Source organism: Haemorhous mexicanus, chromosome 2 (assembly GCF_027477595.1).
Source record: "Haemorhous mexicanus isolate bHaeMex1 chromosome 2, bHaeMex1.pri, whole genome shotgun sequence".
NCBI lineage: Eukaryota > Metazoa > Chordata > Aves > Passeriformes > Fringillidae > Haemorhous > Haemorhous mexicanus.
Genome location: NC_082342.1, coordinates 102,154,768 through 102,170,286, shown reverse-complemented (window position 1 = coordinate 102,170,286; position 15,519 = coordinate 102,154,768). Strand labels below are relative to the sequence as shown.

The 15,519-nt window shown below is 40.1% G+C and overlaps 1 protein-coding gene across 2 annotated transcripts in view; it reads right to left on the bottom strand.

Moving 5' to 3' along the window:
- Window positions 1–1,225: 1,225 nt before the first annotated feature.
- TBL1X (transducin beta like 1 X-linked) overlaps window positions 1,226–15,519 on the bottom strand; it is a 193,346-nt gene continuing 179,052 nt past the window's right edge. For both annotated transcript variants that reach the window (XM_059839727.1, XM_059839728.1), the window contains 6 exons: window positions 12,364–12,485; window positions 10,836–10,910; window positions 8,811–8,938; window positions 7,532–7,697; window positions 6,667–6,768; window positions 1,226–5,600 (listed from right to left, as the gene is read on the bottom strand). In XM_059839727.1, the coding sequence (XP_059695710.1) occupies window positions 5,574–5,600; window positions 6,667–6,768; window positions 7,532–7,697; window positions 8,811–8,938; window positions 10,836–10,910; window positions 12,364–12,485 (620 nt within the window). In that variant the 3' untranslated portion in view covers window positions 1,226–5,573. The remainder of the gene's footprint in view (window positions 5,601–6,666; window positions 6,769–7,531; window positions 7,698–8,810; window positions 8,939–10,835; window positions 10,911–12,363; window positions 12,486–15,519) is intronic.

The following is a 15,519-nucleotide window of genomic DNA, read 5'->3' as shown; positions in this document are numbered from 1 at the left end:
ATTCTGGGAGAAAAATTACCAGCCAGCCTGGGAGATGTGAGCCTGGGGACCAGAAGCGTTCTTGAGAAGTGCAGCCAGCATCTCTGAAATGCAGCTGGGTACCAGAGACATCCTGAGATACTCTCAGAAAGTGCAAGTCCAAGTCCAAGTAATAGTAACATCATCTGAAAAGCTGAAAAATAGTCTGGAAAAAGGGGTAACATCCTGAGAAAGAATGTATTGGTAACTTCCACTGGCTGTTTCAACTGCAAAAGCAGAAGTTCCAAAAGACAACTGAAATCATAATCTGTCGTGTGTCCCAGGTGAAAACCAGAAATTAACTGCATCCATTGGCTGCTCAAAGTGGTGGTGTCTTGACTCTCTTATGTCTCTATGATAGAGATGATTTTCTATCCAAATCAGCTTCTCTTTCACTTCCTGAACTGCACAGGGAAGAGAAAGTGTCCCTTTCCTACACAGGTCTGCAAGACCTTGGACCATTGTTGGGGAAACCTTGCTGACTCCAAACTGTGACATGGATTGTACCTGAAGGGAGATCCTGCCTGGTGTTCTACTGCTCCCTCACTCAGCCCAAGTCTGGGGCTGGCCTCTTTTATCCTCCTCCCACCTCTGGGCTGGTTGGGCCCCTTCTGAGACCTACAGCTTGGTGTCTTATCTACACATGAAATTAACTTATCCTTAGTGTATCTGCTGTTGTATAACTGCCAAGTTTCAGTAGTAACAACTTAGTTGTAACCTGTAATATAAATATAAAAAAAAAAAAAAAATATATATATATATATATATATATACTTGCTAAAACTATTGAGTGCTGCTATATTTGACTGTTGCTATAAATTTATTGCTGCTGTATCACTGATTGTTGCTATACCAGTGCTGCAGATACTACTCAGTTTTTTATAAACAAACTAACAAACAAATAAATCCATACACACACACACACACATATATATATGTATGTATGTATGTTTGCTTTATTATAGGCATACTGGCGTACTTGCTAATGGTGAGTTGTGGTGTTTGTGGTAATCTGTAATAAAGTAAAGAAAAATAGAGGCTAAAGTGTCCATGTCCTGTGTACTACAAAATCCTGTGAACCCATGGTCAAGGTCTTTAAACATCCACAGGCCAGTGACACCACATCACAATTTTAGTCACTCAACCCCAGCTGTTATGTAAAGGATGCAAAACAGGCAGAAAAGAATAAGGAACAACACGCACAGAATTCTCTAATATCAAAATATAGCAATTTATTCAAGACACTGAATATGATCTGTTGATTCTCTCCTTAAAACAAATGAGCTACAATACACAAGGTGAATTTGAAGAAAGTGTGGGTGGGGGAGAAACAAAATAAGGGTTGATGTTGTTTCAACAGAACCTGGGAAATGCTTAAATGAGAACCAAGTCTGGCTGCAAGTCTGACACAGACAATAAAAACTGCAGAAGCCAGAATTCAGAATTTCAGTGAGTGGCTGAAAGAACATTTCTGCAATTGACAAAGAACCACATCTTTTAAAAAGGCAGTAAGAGGAAAAAAAAAGGAGGAAAAATTAAAAAGGGAAAAAGAAAAAGAAACCCAAAAACAAAGCAGACCCTTACATTTGACAAAGTGCACTTCACTTGGCTCTAAAATTAGCTATTTTTTTCTTTTTTTTTTTTAAACAAATTAAAAGGAAATTTCTAAGATGTAGCATGGGGTTAATGTGTGTATAACCCTGTAAGTCAGGCCCTTTATTGCCCCATAAGGGACCCAGTGTTTCCTACATAAAAGATTCAGTATCCTTCTAACCCACAGAATATAGTGGTTTTTCAGAAACTGGGTTTTTTTCACTCCCAGGCCAGTTCCAGACAGCCAGCAATAATAAAAATCCAGCAAGTCTCTGGATGGTTTCACAATCCTGTTTGGTCACTTAGGTTTTTCCATTTCTCTTCTGTTACAAAGAGCTCTAAACAAAATTCTAGGAAGAAATCTAACGAAGTCCCCTGGGCTGTTGCTTTGTGCCTCTCTGCTGCAGGGGAGTCACCGAGAGGCTCTGCCAGCTTGGGAATGCGCTGCCACTGCTGGAGGGGAGGGGAGAGCTCCCAGGAGCTCCCAGGAGCACAGTGCTGCAGGTCTGGGCTGAGACACCCACCTTGAACTACAGCCTGGAAAAGGCTCTCTCCCCCCACTGTTCATGTCCTGAAGAAACAATGTCCTTAGGTTAAGATTTACCTTTGCAACTACATTCCCTGCCTTCCTTAACAGTTCTCATTTCAGTTGAAAACTAGCTACAGAAGATGCTACTACAGCATCTTTCCAGTCTTTAGGATTTTGTGGAAGGTAAAAAAAGTGAATTTTCTTAGCTCCTCACATACACTGCTTTTAACTCTGATGGTCCATATAGAAAACTTTCTGGAGCAGCAGTTTCTCTCACACATGAGCTTTGCAAACTAATTGATACTCAAATTTTGTTTCTCTTGGCTTCTTACCTCCATGTAGGCAAGCAAAGTGGTGTTCTGACAAATTAAAAAAAAATGGAAAAAAAGGAACAGGCATCACGGACACTGCTCTGTTATCTACAGTAGCTATCCTGGGAACAACTATGAAGCACGGGCTGTGGAGCCAGCCAGTCATGGAGCACTGAGCAAATTAATCTCTTCAAATCCTGAGGTCTGGCCTATTCAGGTGTCACTCAAGGGACAGAGGCAAGGCCAGAGCCCCATCAGTGTTGCCCTCCCACAAACCAGCAACTTCTGCTTGTTATTCTCAGAAATGGCCCCAGAAGCAGTGTAGGAATTTAACCGTTTACATGCAGTGACTGCACTCAAACCATTGTCCCAACAACGTGTCACAAAAACCACACTGCGCCTTTGTAGTCAAGTTCAAGACTCTTTGAGCAAGTCCTCTTTTTTTTCAAAAAAAGTAGTGACTTTAAACTAGCAGGTACATGTGGTTATTAGAAAAGAGTGCAAAACTGCCACATGGTGATCTACAGCCATGCTCTTGGTGCAAAAAACGAAAACCAGCACATAAAAGCATTTAACACCAAAAATAATCCTTGATACTGCCTGGCATCCAATTATTTGAGATAAATTACAAACAACCTTAACTATCACTAGTAACCATAATTCCACATAACTGTTTTCAACTCAGGACTATACTTTTAGCAGTCACTTCTTTCTATTCTCTTCTCCTTTCCCAAGGTCTATCTTTAAGAAATGCAGCTGAAGCTGGCAGTGCCTAGTTCCACTAGAAGGACTAAGATCCCCTACAGATGCAAGCACACAGAGAAGAAAACCCCAGAGAAAAGATGATGTTCAGAGTCCACGATGATGCCCTGGAGCTCAGCTGGTCTCAAACCACCAGTTCATCCCGAGGGCTCTGGATTTGCTCAGATCAAATCACACCTCCAGCAGCTGTGGTCAAACCAAGGGGACAATGCCGTGTTACAGAGACTTTGGGCCACAAGGTTCTACATTTGTTAAAAGGTTTGTGGCCTGTTTACTCTCTCCTACAGATCCTAGCCTAGGCTGTACAGAAGACACCTGCATGACTCAGCCAGTTCTGAGGATCTAAGTCATGCCTGACACCACACCAAGGCTGCCTTACAGTTTACAGCACTTTCAGTAAACTCTGCCTATGTGCCCTTCTTTGCATTTGTCATTTCCTCAATTAGAGTAGTGCAGTCTTCAGCTGGCATCTGTGCAGGTGTCATGGCTGCAGGAAGGAAATCTTGTCCAAAGTGGATTGGTGGTGCTTTGGAACTCTCCATTGTTGTTCTGATCATTTCACCCCCACAACTTTACAGTGGTTTACATGCTGAGATGGAACTTATATAGGATGTCATAACCTAATGAATTCATTGCTCCTGAGCACCACACTGAGGACACCGTCGAGGCCAAGCCTGTCTGGGCAGAAGTGAGCCTCCAAGTGCAGACCCAGAGCTTTCCCTGCAGGATGCAGCACACACGTGGTGACAGCAGCACCACCCACTGCAATGGCAGAGCCTTCTTGGTGTGTGCGGTCCATGGATGGACAGGAGCTTGGTGAGAGTCCATTCTTCAACAGTGACAGATGCAGTCAATATATTTCAGTTCACCTGGTCTCATTAAGTCAGTGGTTAAGCCCCACTGACTGACTGGAATAATGAATAGTGGAAGATAGCACTGCTCAGCAAGGCCACAGGCAGCAAAACCCATATTCTGTCAAAATCTGAACTACCTCTAGAGGAAAGAAGATACACAAGCATTTTCTCCTGGTTACTGAAAACAAACAAAAATACAGACTAGAGAAAATGAATGTTATAGTTATAGTCTCAGGCCTCTGAATCTCTTTGAATAAGTTTACATCATCAAACAGCCATAAAAAAATGGAATGAGACTATGTAAATGGCTGGCTGCTGGAAAAGGACTTTAGTAAAGGACTGGTATTTCTTGTATCAAACACCATTTTTTCTTACAGCACTTTCTGAGAGAGGAGAGAAAAAGGATACTGCGCCTTTCATGTTCCCTGGACTCTGTGTCATTCTTTCTGCTTGAATTACACAACTGGTCTACATTTTGTGGCCATTTTAGGCTTTTAAAACTGTTTAACATAAAAAATATTTTTTTTCCAAAAATACACTGGGTTCTTTCTGTTAAAAGTCATCTTTCTCCTGTAAAAATCTTCCCCAGCACTGCATTCTTATATAAAGCACTTATTACACAATTTGCTGAAAGTGCCCTTGAGACGCTAAGATCTGAAGCATGGAGGATTTTTTTTTCTTTTAAATGGAGAGAAAGAAAGGAAAAAGAAAGTTATAGAAGAGAGGAGAAGCAGTCTGTCAAAAATTTTCATTGTCATGTCCACCTGGCTGCATCTACTATGGGCATACAGGGAAAAGAAAAAAAAAAAAGGGGGCAAAAAGAAAGAGAAAAAAAAGGAAGGAAAAGCTGGGAGCGGAAGGGAGAAATAAAAGGAAAACAAAAGTTTCATCCTAAGCCTGGGATCCTCCAGGCTGCAATATTCCAGCTGATAGAAAAACCACTGAACAAAAAAAGTAGTCTAGAAAATAGAAAGTGTTGTGATTACAAAGTTGAGCATTTCATCAGTACAAACTGGTCTTTGAACGTCCTTTGGGAGAGCAACTGTAGTGTCCAAATTGGAAGGAAAAAATACAACACCGCATGGAGGAGGATTTTTTTCCCTTTTGGTTTATCACAGCATTTTTCTTTTTTTTTTCTTTTTTTTTTTTTTTTTCCTTTTTAATAATTTTTTTGGCACAGCTTTTTTTTTCCCCAGCCATCAGAGCAAGTTCTCAGATGCAAACCAAACAGTGCAATGCCTAGCTGGTGGCTTCATGCTTCCAAGGCTGAATGTTCCAGGTGGAAACCATTCCCTCCCCCTCTGAAGTGACTGTGTTTTTACTCCTTGATGAAGGTTACGGACAAAATACAAGTCACCTGTGGCCAGGGAGAGTCGGTTTCATGGTACACTCTAACTTTGTTCAAGTTTGTACAGTTCTGGAGCTGTTAAGAATAGTTTTGAAGAGTGCTTCTCCCCGCACATTCACTGCTGGTCCATTTGAAATTTCTTCTAAAACATTTCACTTTTACTTCCGCAGATCTAGAACACAAACCTGGGGAGAGAAGAGCCCGTGTTAAGAACATTTGTGAAGGTGATGTGGAAATCCCATTCATGCACTCTGTACACAGGTGGACCAGCCAGCTGGATGTTACACTCGCCAGCTTCAAATCAGCACACAAGTAAAGGGACAAACTGACATGGCAGAAAGTCCAAGTGGAGCCCACACATTTAACACCTAGCTGGGCTTTCACTGGTTTATAAACAAACATTTTGGTGGCACATCTCATAAGATTATGGGATCTATTCCGTTCCCTAAATACCATGTCCACTTCCACTTCTGAAATATATCCAGAACAGATGCAGGCTTGGCAAGCATGACAGTGGACATATGCCCATTTGGAGCAGCTGTTGGCAGCCAGGCATGGCACTGTCTGAGATGGCACAACTAAGCTCAAACAACTGAATCATGTCATAGGTGTTCCCTTTCTTAAAATCAGTTGAAAAATACTCTCTGAAGTAGTTATGCCAGCCAGCCAGGTGTGTCCTGCACAAGCTGATCATGCTACAATTAAATTTTTTTAAAAGTAACATTAACAGCAAAAAAATAGTACGGAATAATCAGTACCTATGGCAATATTTCTACTTTACCACATGACAAAATCTCTGGGTATCATGCTGAAAATTTCCTCCTTTATCTATTCCTATTCAAAGGAAAAGGAATATTCTTCTGTGGAATCAAACTCTGAAAGCCCCAGGGTAACTGTTTGTTACAGAGTTGACTGCTGTGATCTGCTCTTCATTAAAGCTGACAGATAATGATAGAAACAACAAGACTGTTGTTCTTGTCAAATACATATTTAGAAGTCATACTCATCCTCAGAAGTATTCACCTATCCCACAAGCATTCTTCTTTTCTGACACGAACACCACCTCCTAGTATTCAAAACCTTTCAAAGCAGGAGCATTTTTAATACACTACACAGAGCTACTTATTGTATCTTGAGCTGCCTGTTGCCTTTGGCTCTGTCCCCAGGAGGCAAATACAGCATCCTGCTTTTTGTTGATGCTCCCAGAAAAGAAATCTCCACCCAACCGTTGCACTGTTTGATGATCCTTACCGATCCGTCTGATGCGCTTGCTCCCACTTTGTCTCCTCTAGCATTCCAGCAGACTTCAAAGATGCCCCCGGTGCCTCTGTAGCTATGTACTAGAGTTCCACTCTACAAAGCAAAACAGCACGCAGACATTGGATACAGAAGTTCCCCTTCTTTTTCTCTGTCATGTGGCACTATGATAAAAGGGGGAGCTATTCAGATCACCCAGCTACGGCCACCTCCAGATTGTGATGGAAACTCGTTAGGAAACAGGAAAGTGGTCAGGAAAGTGGTCCTTGCAATGAAGAGCAACAGGCTCCTCCAGAAACAGCAGGACTCAAGACATCTGTTTTTGTCAACTCTGTAACAGTAAAGGCCTGGGGAGTTAGGTTGATGTGTTTTTCTCTAAAGTTTGCTGCTAATTCAGGTTGTGAGGTACCAGGATTCAGAATTACAACTGTGGAACCGTGACATCCCACTTTTCTCTGGAATATCACCAGTCCCCTGCCTGTACATCTTTGTATCTATAGCTCCTCTTTACAACATCTGAGCAAGGATCATCAGATTCACAGCTGAACTCAGTTTGTAACTAAATAAAAGTATCCCTTATTTCTAATCGACACCTTTGCTTCACAAAGCCGATGACCCAAAGCAATGAACCTATTTTCATGCATGCTACTTGTTTTAGCATACAAAGCAGAACTGTTCTGGGCAGTCACCTCACTGCACCTGAGTGACTCAACTGCCGTGGATTTGTGCCAGCCAATACAAGCAGGTTCACCCCGGCAGGCAGGTCATGCATGACCTAGGTACACACATTTTCCATTTAAGCTTTTGCTATTAATGTGTCATCTAAACCAGATGTGCTTCACATGAGGCAAAACAGTACCTGAGTATTCCATATATGGACACATTTGTCAAAGGACCCACTGGCTAGATATTTTCCATCGGGACTAAAAGCTACACTGTAGACAGGCTCTTGATGCTTTGTTAATGTATGGATGCACACTCCTCGGTCAACGTCCCACAGCCGAACCGTGGAATCAAACGAAGCACTGCAAGAAGCATTCAAACACGAGAATGTAATAATCTGGGTGTTAATCAATTTGTACTGTGATACTGTAGATGTTATAAGAGAATACCACAGGGTTTTTTTGTTCCCCTTGACTAAGCAAAACATAATGTTTCAAACAGAAAAAGAACTTTTTATCTTAAGAACTACAGCTGTAGAACTGAATTCTTGTATGAGGACCCATAGGGCCTATGTGGGTGTGCTCTATGTAGCCCTAAGAAGGCCAAGCTCCCCACTTTTGAGACTCTACCTCCTGTTATTCAGGAAGGTCAAATATATCTTGTCATTAATAGGATAAACGGGTGCAGAGAGATCTTACTCCTAATGGATTCACCCTGTTTAATGAATTAGCATTTTATAATTCTCTAGAACTGTGGCTCTTTTCACTTTGTTTCAGTGACATTTTTGCTACATTCCATTTAAACCCTAAACTGTGGGCTTGGAGAAAGGCATAGGAAATAATTTGCATTAAAAATAATATTAAAAGAATAACTCCAGCAAAGTGAGGCTCTTCCATGTCCACTCCCAGACTAAGGAGTAAAATAAACCAGTTTTGATACAGTTTCTCCCCACACTGCACATGCCATGAGCTGATCTGATAAACCCACTGCACTACCATCAATTGGCACTCCACAAGTAAATGTATGTCCTAAGCTCAAAGAAGAGTTTTGCACAGATTTTCAAGTGGAACTTCAAAGACTATCCAAGCTTTTCTCTATTAGCTAAGAAGGCTACAAAAATTTTCTCTAACTGCCCAGGTGAGTTGCATGACTCCAGTTACAAACCATTCCAGCTGCCTGAATCTTGAGAGCGCTTGCCTCAAGATTTTCAATCCTAGCAACGCAATGCTGGATGTGAAAGTGCAATGCCAAATTTACAACCATTTTATCAAGGCATGACTCAATTTCCTTTCTTTTTTCCCCTTCTTTTTTCAAATATGAATCCTTTCCCTTTGTAACCATCCTCCTGACTTACATACACAGATACTTTTTAGTGGAATTGTCTGCAGGAAGACTGATGGCAAAGTGACAGTAGGGTTATATGTCAGAAAGATGATCCTTCTTCTTGGCAGGCAAGAAAAAGAGGCATTTTTTACCTTGCTAACATGATGTTGGAGTTTGGGTTGCTGGTGCCTGGTCCTGTAGGGCTCCATTTGATAGTGTAAATCTCCTTGCTGTGAGCCTGAAGATCATGTACACAGGTATCTTGCTTCATACTCCATATCTAAATCAGAGAAATAATGAAGGAGGAAAATGGCAACATTATTCATCTCTTCTCAGCTGAATTATTTCAGTTCTATGTTATTCTTACCTTTTGCTTATTTGAGATCTTGACTCACCTGAATACACATAAATATAATTTATTAATGCAGCAATTTGGCACATACATTAAAATAACTCCAGCAGGGAGAAGAGTTATACATTTAATAGCATTTATTCAATAGACAAGAACTAAAGAATTGCTGTACTTCCAAAAGCCTGTAACTATTTTCACACAGACGTTTATCTCTTTGAAGAAGTTTAACCACAATTTTATTAGACATTGCAACAGCAGTCATTTTAAAGAATGAGAAGAAGATTGCAGCAACTGCTTAGAACACAGCATTTTTCTCTTATGCTAGTAAAATTTTCCTTTTCCTCCTGAACTCCATTTGTCTCCCCCCTGTTTTTAACAGTATAGAAGATGGAAGGCAGTCAGTTGTTTCTGTAGTGTTACATGGCCAAATACTTCAGTGTAAGATGAAGAATATGCTCAATAGAGATGAGAGGTAATTTAGTGCCTCTTTTTGTCAGCTAACTGAGAAAGTAAGATGAAGGAATTCACAACAGGAAAAAAACCTCAAATTTAGTCAGTCAGTTTCAGAGAGATACCAAAAATGTAGCAATGATTTAGCTCAGTTGTTGTAAGTCTGACCACGAGAACGATGTGCTCTTATGCTGAATTCCCATCAGTGTACCTGAGACTGCTTTTGGAAATGCTACACAAAGCTCAGCCATGTTCTGTGGCTGACAGGCAGCACATTCCAATAAGTTATAGGAAAAGCTTGTGAATTCCAAAAAGAGAGAAGAAAAAAGTTGGAGAGGACTGATTTACAAAGGAAAAGGAAGAAGAATAATGCCTTAATTTGGAGCATTTGTTGTCTCTGTCATGGAAGGTTTTTATAAACAGGTGAGGCCAGGGACAGCAAACCACTAGCTCTTGTGCCAAATTCAGTGGTCAGGAACTTGAACTGGTAACAACAACCCAGAACCATAGTGGTTTTTAAAACACAGCCTGCAACTGAGCACCAAAAGGATGTGTCACCACTGGGTCAGGATGTTTAAGCAGAGCAAGAACAGTTATGCAATAGTGCTTTGTGGCAGTGTGACAGGCAAACTGCTCCCTTTTGCCCCTGTTTTTTGCAAATTTCCAGCTGTGCCACTAGCCTGCAATAACACATCTGGAATCCAAAATGATGAAAACCTCAGTGGGTATGTGGCAAAGACATGGCAGAAGTCAGTCTACCTATGAACAAGAAATATTCATAACGCTGACATTCACTTAGCTCTCATCTGCAAATTCTGCTCCTGTCTCAGCTTCAGGTCCCAAGCTTCAGCTGTGTCAATCAGCAGTGCAAAGAGATCTGAGTCTTAATTAACACAACCATACTGCAAGGAAACTATTACTGGTACAATTCTAGCCACAAAACCAAATCCTTCCTGGGATATTTGCTTTCTTCAAGGAACCAGCATAAATCAACAGTCCAGCAGGAGGGCTTTGCTATAACATCATACAGCTACTCCTACACAGACAACCTTCATTTGATGCGGCTGGAAAAGAAAAATGAGAAAGGGTTTTGGGCTGCTCAAGCTCTGTATCATCTATACTTAAACTATGACTTTTTTGTGACAATGGCATATCAGTCATGTAACCTATTTGGACAGGATGCCTCAATTTCCCCAGGGTTCGCTTCTCCGTCTTCAATCTTTCAGATTTGCTTCAAGAAATAGAGGACAAAGTGGAAACTACTGTTCATGAAGAATTTGAAGTGATACACTACCATCATTCTGGAGAAGACTGAAAAAGACACATAGTTTTTTTGTCCTCACTTCTTGAAAAACAGGAATGGAAATTGTTTTACCTTTAATGTCATGTCATCAGAGCAAGATGCTAGTAGCATGCCAGATGGGTCCCATTTGATTGCATTCACCTCGTTCTGAAATCAAGAGTAATATTATTAAGCAAATATTCCAGCTACTGCATCGTACTGGGCACTCAGCAGAGGGCACTCAAGGTTTATGCATGGAACAAGTTCACCCACAAATTACAGCGCTGGCGCTTTTAGGGGTGAACAAAAGCACTGCTGTCTCCCCAACATGCTATTGAAGTGGCATTTTGGGGTGGAACCATCCTGTGCTTGTGAACAATACACAAGTAATCTTCTGATGTGTGTTCTGACTCAAAGTTGCTCCTATCCTTTTGTCATTTCCTAGGATTTAAATAAACCCAGACAGATTGATGATACAGCACTAACTTCTTTTCAAAACTGGGGCATTTCTTTCACTAATTTTCTATAGACTTGGTGATATAAATTTTCAACAGAAATAATGATACTGGTGGGGTGCTTTGTTTTGTGTTTTGTGGACTTGATAATTTTTTATATTACAGTGCTGGTCTACAACAGTGTTGGTCTCTCTAAAGAGAGGTTTATGTGTAAATGAATTCCATGCTGGAATATTAAACAGTTCAGGATGCTTTCTCTATCAGTCCTTCTAGCACTTTGTAATTAACTAAGCCTAGTGCATTCCCTTGATAAATGAGTAAGTTTACCATGCTCTTCCACAGCTATAGGTAAAGAGAAAAAAAAATCTTATAGAAAGGGAAAGATTGTTTTCTTAAAAATATATATTGGCGCAGGGCCTCAGTGAAAACAATTCTGGAATATATTTAAATTTTTCTTTATACATTTTACAAGTTTCAGCAATAATTAAAAACAAGTATAGATATATTTGAAGTGAAAGTTTGGATCATGTACAAAACAGTGCAGTTCATATAATCATAAAAAGCACCAGTCTATTTTAGGAATGTACAACCTGTCACAAAATGTCAGTTTAACCACAGACTAAGATAAAGGTCTCCAAATGCATAGTTCTGGAAGCTAACATCTGAATTATGGGTCAGTAAATGATCACAGTTTTTCTCACAAATGGAACCTAGAAAAAGTAACCTTTGACAGCCATTAAATTCCACCAAGAAAAGAGTTGGCAAATACATCTTTAATATATCTTATTAGATTAAATTGATTCTAAAATTGAACAATGGCTGGAGGTAAACTGTTCTCTCCTTATTCACAGCTCTCATTTAGTAAAGGAAATCAAGCCAAATGGAAAACAGAATCTTATTTATGCATGTGCCTTTAGTCTGCAGCTCATGCTACCCAGAAACATTCTCACTGTTTAAGAGAGAGGTGTTGCCTCCTGTGGTGATTTAGAACATTTTATCCCTTCTCACAGGCAGTGAATCCCTCACTCCCAAGGAATATACTTTTAGGGAAACAATGGGATTTAACACCTTTGCTGCTAGAACACAGTGTGCAAATCCATCATCTACCATCACTGTAAGATGTTGCTGTGACTTTACCACTAACATTTTGGACTTCTCAAACTTACTGTGTGTCCTTGAAAGGTTTTAACGGGACGATCACAGCCAAGTCTGCATACATGGATGCACATGTCAGTACTGCAGGAGGCAAAAGTAGTGTTGTTCTGCCAGTCTACATCCAGAGCAGGAGCTGTGAATACAAACAACAGAAGGAATATCAGGGACCATGATAAAGAAACAGCTATCCCAAATAATTCTCCTCCCATCACCTATCTGAATGAAGCAGACTACAGGCTAGTTCTTGGTCTGTCACCTGCTGCCAGTTACAGGGCTGATAGGGACTGTCTGAAGGGCACAGAGTATTTTTTCTATTCCCGTGGATAATCTGGATACTTTGCACAGCATCTGCTTATGAGAATCTTTTGGGTCAAGTTACATGAGAGGGGGCAAAACAGTACCTCCATCCTCTCTGCTCTCAGCTATACTTATCATGTGTAGCATTCATCCCTCTGCAACCCAGTTCAGTGAAGAAACTGAAAGAAAACTAACCCAGAAAAAGTGTGCATAATTCCATCTGGGTTAGACAAGCATGTTCCTGTGAATGCCAGACACAACACATGGGAAGGTGGAGGAGCAGGTGGCTGTGTCCCTTTGCCACTAGAGCTTTATGCACCCTTTGACACAAACCTATCATTCTGTGCAGGCACGTGGATTAATAATACTAAAATTCAGTTTAATTTGCCTGGGGACTGGTTTTAGGCAGGTACATTGATCAGCCTCATCTGAAATGAGAGGAAGATGGCATGCAGAGGGTTTGGCATTCACTAGCACTGAACTAACAAAACTCTGTGCACAGAGAGCATGTGAGCATGTAAGTAGTGCCCATGTGCAGCACACACACACAAACACACTTTGCAAAAAGAATGGGACAAAATCCCCAAACAACTCTTCCAGCATGTCACTGCAGAGTGCAAGCAGGAGCAGGAGGAAGCTCCTGACAAACAGCTTGCTTGTGTTTCTATGATTGCTGCTCGGGCTTTTTCCCTCAGGATAGAGTTTAGCTGCCCTCCAGAGGATGACATTAGACTTGCTAAAATACAGAAATCTTCATTCTCAGCACACTCTTGTGAGAAGTAAGTATGCTAGAATGAGACCAGCACACAGGAAACAAAGTTGGATCTCTTCCGGCAAAGATACAATGCAAATTCGTCATTAAAATGAAACCAAGAAATTCCTTACTCACATGTGTTTAGAAAGATACTTTGGTAATACAGAGGTGAAGAGATACCTGTTCTGACAAGTCTGTTACATTTAAATATGTTTTTCCTATTATAACTTTCATGAACTACAAAACAAAATAGATCGATATCACCTTCTGAATCATCAGGTAGCTCCCTAAATGAGAATGAAGGGCTGACACTGTTTCACAGACAAGGGCTTTTTTCAGTCTTAATGCAAAAGCTCAATAATTCTATATGACTGGTAAGGAATTATACCTTGCAGAAATATAGAGGAAATTTGTGTGAGGAAAGCAGACTACTTTTGAATTTTCCAATGAACAGGAATGAGGATCAGGAACCAATCAAAGATCTTTCTTTAACTGCCTGTTTGCCTTTCTTTTTATGCTACAAGCTTTGTATTACTATTTCAAAGCAAACAAAAAAATATCATCATTAATAGCAATATGCCTTCAGGGCTAATAGCCAGTATGATATGTATGAGTCAAAAACTAATTTTCAGAGAGCTATTGGCACCTAAAGCTATGGATTTACATTGCAGCATAATCTGAATCATAAAATGCTGATAATTAATACTGATTCATTTACTGGTGTACTCAGTCATATGTTTACTGGATATATATCCACATAAAAAGGTTTAAAAAAAATCAAGCAAACATGGTTCCTGATGCAAATAGTCAAATTGCCAAAGTATTTCCTAAACCACAGGATACCAGCCAACTGCATAAAAACAATTAGAATATCATATCATCATAAAAGCAGCAAAAAATCCTTAAAAAATGCAGCTAAAATAAAAACCAAAAATGAAAGTGTTACAATAATTATCTGTCAGTTTAGGCTTTTTCAGAACAAATTTAAGTGCGATTCAGAGCACTTAGATCACAGAATTACAGAATGGGTTAGGATGGAAGGGACCCTAAAGAACACCTAGTTCCAGCCCTCCTGCTGTGGACAGGGACACCTTTTACCAGACCAGATCCCTCAGAGCTCCATCCAACCTGGGCTTCTCTGAGCAGCCTGATCCAGTGCCTCACCACCCTCACAGAACAGAATTTCTTCCTGCTATCTAATCTAAACCTTCTGTCTTTCAGTTTGAATCCATTCACCCCTTGTCCTGTCACTACACAAGCAGATGGTTAAAACTGGCCACACAAATACCTTTTTTGGTGTCAATTTAACAACTTGCTCCTGCAAGCATAGATACCAGTCTGTATCTATCAGTAAATGTCAAAAACTGGATTATTTAGCTCCTTTTTAAAGAAATAAGTTTTGTGAATACGTATTTTGATCAAATGTCCTATTTTCATAGTTCATAGTTTTGCAAAAAATAATGAAACACTAGAAGCTACTCATCTGCACAGTTACATATTTTGAACAAAAAACCTTAAAAATTACATGGGAACACCAACAACAGGAAGACCTTCAACACCCAGACAAAGGAACTTTTCCTTACATATTTTAAGATGACAGTTTTGTCCATGTGGTGTAAACTAAACCAGTTGTTACAAAGAAGCAGACAGTAAAAAAACCTTATGTGTTTTCCAGGCCAACTACCTCCAGACTTCAAAGAAGTATGTGTTAAAGGAGGTGTATCCTGCCTAGACTAGACTTTTAATTGTTAAAATGCCACCTTTAATCCTAGTGTAGACAAGGTTTTCAGATTCCAGATATGGAAAGGAATTTGCTGTTAGTTTGTCCTGGTGATGCAAAGAGGACAAGGTGAGGTCTTTGTGGCTTAGACTTGTGAGAACAAAGTGAGTAGAGAGTCTGGCTGATTTTAAGAAGGTTTTGTAGGATACACGCTTTCTCCAGTCAAAAATTTCCTCAACAGCATTTCCTTAATAACTGCTTTACTTCCTTATGAAAACATATATGGAAGAGGGAAAAAAAAATTAAAATATTAGCTTTTCCATATCTACCCTTCAGTTGTGTCTCATGTTTCAAAGATAAACAGCATGTGCAGTAAGAATTTTTTAAAAAGTCTTT